The 3,662-nt window shown below is 35.9% G+C and overlaps 1 protein-coding gene across 1 annotated transcript; it reads right to left on the reverse strand.

The window, feature by feature from the left end:
• Nucleotides 1-280: 280 nt before the first annotated feature.
• On the reverse strand, nt 281-3,287 carry LOC108450483 (uncharacterized). The gene is made up of 2 exons (XM_017748133.2): nt 2,551-3,287; nt 281-756 (listed from the first exon to the last, which is right to left on the reverse strand). The coding sequence occupies exons 1-2, from the start codon at nt 3,210-3,212 to the stop codon at nt 486-488; spliced, it is 933 nt and encodes a 310-aa protein (XP_017603622.1). The 5' UTR covers nt 3,213-3,287; the 3' UTR covers nt 281-485.
• Nucleotides 3,288-3,662: the final 375 nt, after the last annotated feature.

Below are 3,662 nucleotides of genomic sequence, written 5' to 3' on the forward strand. Positions count from 1 at the left end.
CTTTTTTTCTCCTCTCCTCATTAAAAAAGGATCATCTTTTTTTTTTTTTTCGCTTTTCTTTCTTACCTAACATACTAAAGAATTTATTTTTTTAACTTTTTTACTTCCTCTGCTTTTCTACCTAACCAAAACACTTTTTTCCTTGTGCCCATTACCATATTTGAACAATAAATTTTTAAAACCCTCCGAAAACATTGAAAACTTCAAAAAGAAAAATGTTAAGTGTTGGACACATCCATATTTGGCATTCGAGTCTGAGTAGCATAATTGAAGAACCCCATTTTACTAAGAGATAACTCAGCAAACATGATATAAGAATGAAGTCATCTTCACATACAATCCAAGAAGCAAAAATTTACCGTCGTACAACAATGATAATAACAAGAGATGAGGGAGCATTTTGACCATATGGTTTGTAGATGAGCCTTGAACAGCATGAAGCTCAAAATATTACAAAATTAAACTAATTTCTCAACTAAATCTATTTATGAGAGAAGTTCCTCACCAGACTCCGACATGTCTGATTCGTATAAACTGTTATAAACGGGAAGTTGCTTGCACATCAAGTGCTTTCGTCTCTGTAATGTCAACAAGATTAAGACACTATCTGTCTGAACAACACTGTATCCTGCTTTTATGTACATGTTGAATGCAGCCTCATCAATCATTCTGCAATGCAAAAATACCTCATTTGTTGAAGCCATTTGAGATAATAGTTCCTCACTTGCCTTGAGAAGATGCCAACCAATGCCCCTCCTGTATGATCCAAAAGCAGAACCCAAGAATTTAGTTGTAAAGAATGCATCTGTTTAATTACATGTAAAAAATAATGCTTCGGGATTTGTCTCCCGACTTTGCTAAAAGTCCTATGTTTACACAAAGTGGGAGTGCTTGAATGAGAAACCATGGCAAAGACTTATATGCTACAAGTCAAGAGGTTGCAAACTCTTCGGTTTATATGGTTTCGCCCGTTTAGGCATTTTGAGACGCTTCCAATTTGTGAACAAGCTAAAACTCTCGGCAACATCGGGATAACACTGGACGTGTTGAGTGCCCAACCCACAAGACTCAAATCAGAAAACTCTGAATGCTCACATTAATATGGATTCTTAGTTAAAAGAAAAAAATCAAGCATTGAGCAATGCTTTTAGACTTAACAAGAAAATCAGCAAGAGTTAAATTTGAAGGATCCAGTTGCATATAATTTCAGTCTATAACCACGAAATTTCATCACAAATTTCAACGGATAACATCTGAACTACCCTTCTGACATTCTTCAAACATTATTCAATCAGATGTTATTTCCAGATTTAGCAAAGTTTGAATATGTACTACGGGTAAAATGTCCCTCTCCAAACTTCTTTATTTTCTCTAAGAAACCATGTCCAAGAAATAATTATAGAATATGTTGATACAATGTACAACAAGGAGGAGGATAAAGAAGGGAATGTGATGGTGTTGAAGAGGCCGGTTCACCTTAAGAGGCGGAGAGCTAGAAAAGACAAGAGGACAAAGAGAAAGCTGGGGAGAAAGTTGAGGAAGATAAATGCTCAAGGATTGCTTAGGACATAAAAGCTCCCTTTCTCATCGTTTGAGAGGGTATTTATAGGATACCTCCTCTTGTTTGCTAGTGTAATGTGGCAAGCCATTATGGAGGAGGTCGTCATCATGAAATATGTTATTCATTATGTTATTCATAGTGGGATCCATTATGTTATTCATTCAGGCAATGCGAAGTTGTTACACTAAGGTGCTCTCCATAAGTTGTTGAAGAGTGTGTTTACTGGGAGAATGTTCATACTGAGAAGTGGATTACTGATCTATAGCGAACAGGTAGCTAATTAGGTAGGGAGGCGCTTTCCGTATTTAGCGGGTGGTCTTCATTAAGTCCGGTTGGTGGATCATCTGAAGACAACTCGGGTGATCGGAAGGGTGCAGGACCCTCTATGTTGCCCACGTGGAGTCTTTTGAATCTTCACATGTTAGGCCCGAGTGGTAGGTATAAGAGAATATAATCCTCTAACCATATAAATCTTAAAAAGACTATAATATAAACATTTCAAACACATATCATATATGATACTCACCCGAATTAACCAAACATAGGTCCTAATTTTAAAGCCAAGGAAAAGCTTTTCCAAATATATTTCCATCAATGAAATATCAGAGGAAGAAAAAGCTGACAAAGGAAGAACTCAACCTAGAATGAGAGCATATTGACTACAGGAACAGCTTCTTATTCCTAAAATGGCTTAAACATTACATATTCTAAGTTTTCCACTTAGTAATTAACCTGCTAGTGATCTTGACTCTGCTAAGTTTGTAGCACTAGTATTAATGTAATGAAAACTCAACTTGGAATGAGAACAAATATCTTAGTTATTACTTATTACCCATCAGATGACTTTTAACATTACAATTCTTACATTGTCTCTTATTTAGTCGTCAACCTATAGAAAGTCTTGATCACACAAAAGCCAATCACAATACAATTTAACAAGCCATTATTAGATTCCACTAATATCCAACAAATAAGGAAATAACTATTACCTTCTAAGCTGCTTTGTAACAGTCATGTTACAGATATATGGTGAATTCTTGGGAGGTATAGGTGTAGGAGGAGAAGCATTAGCACCCCTTTTATCAAAGCAAACTTCAACGGTCCCAGCAAGTCCATTTCCTTTTTCTCCACCTTTGTCTCTATAAAACCCAACAAGAGTCACCGCATGTGGCATCACAGCTCTTCTCTCAATCAAATACTGTTTCACCAAAAACCTCAACAAAGGCCCATATCCCAAAGGCATCAACATTGACTCTGCGAATGACTCAGCTAACAACCCAGCAGTCAAATCCATCTCCTCGTTCCTCATTACCCGAACCCACAACGACCCAGATTCCAATTCTATGAGGTAAACAAAAGACTCCAAAGCTTTGAGCTTTTCAAGCTCCTCATTGGACAAAAAACGGCTTCCCCTAAATGGGTCATCGAGAAAGGAGTACTGAGATGGAGTGACAGAGTTGGGGGAGGAAGAAGGGAAAGAACATCTGCAATTGCATTGGTGGAGTCTTTGGAGAGAAAGAAGAGGGTTCCTAGATGAGAGAAAGGGAGGAGTTTTGGTGGGATTAAGGTGGATATGGAAGTGTTGACGTTGGTTAGGATCTAAGTAAAGAAACGGCGAAAGTGCTGCTGCCGCTGCTGCCGCTGCTGCCATAGAAATAGGATAGCTTTGGTTTAAAAGCAGGTTTGATTGATGTATTTACGATTTTATTGGTTTGCTTAATTAAAAAAAAAAAAAAAAAACCTTATAGATTTTGAATTAGTTTATTTAATCCTTTGGTTTAAATTAATAGTCACACGCTTCGAAAACAAATTTATGCTTAGTAAAAACAAACATGGAAGGGTTAAATTCTGCTATTAGTCCCTGTGCTTTACGAAAATTTTGAATTTAATCTTTGTACTTTAATTTGGTCATTTTTAATTCTTATTTTTAAATTTATAAAATTTTGGCCTGCGCTAAATGATAATTGTTAAATTAATTAAGTTTTACTATTTTTAAATTCTTATGCTGCAAACACATCATTTATATATAATACTATATCATCTTATTATTCCGCATATTACTCATTGGAAATCTAATTAATGGATTAACGATTATTATTTT

The sequence above is a fragment of the Gossypium arboreum genome, chromosome 5, assembly GCF_025698485.1.
Source record: "Gossypium arboreum isolate Shixiya-1 chromosome 5, ASM2569848v2, whole genome shotgun sequence".
In the NCBI taxonomy this organism is placed as follows: domain Eukaryota; kingdom Viridiplantae; phylum Streptophyta; class Magnoliopsida; order Malvales; family Malvaceae; genus Gossypium; species Gossypium arboreum.

Excerpts from the sequence above, each read along its gene's own strand:
- LOC108450483 (XM_017748133.2), bottom strand. The coding sequence starts at position 3,212 with ATGGCAGCAGCGGCAGCAGCGGCAGCAGCACTTTCGCCGTTTCTTTAC. Across the intron at positions 757-2,550 it reads GTTACAAAGCAGCTTAGAAG|GAGGGGCATTGGTTGGCATC; the intron begins GTAATAGTTATT and ends TGGATCATACAG.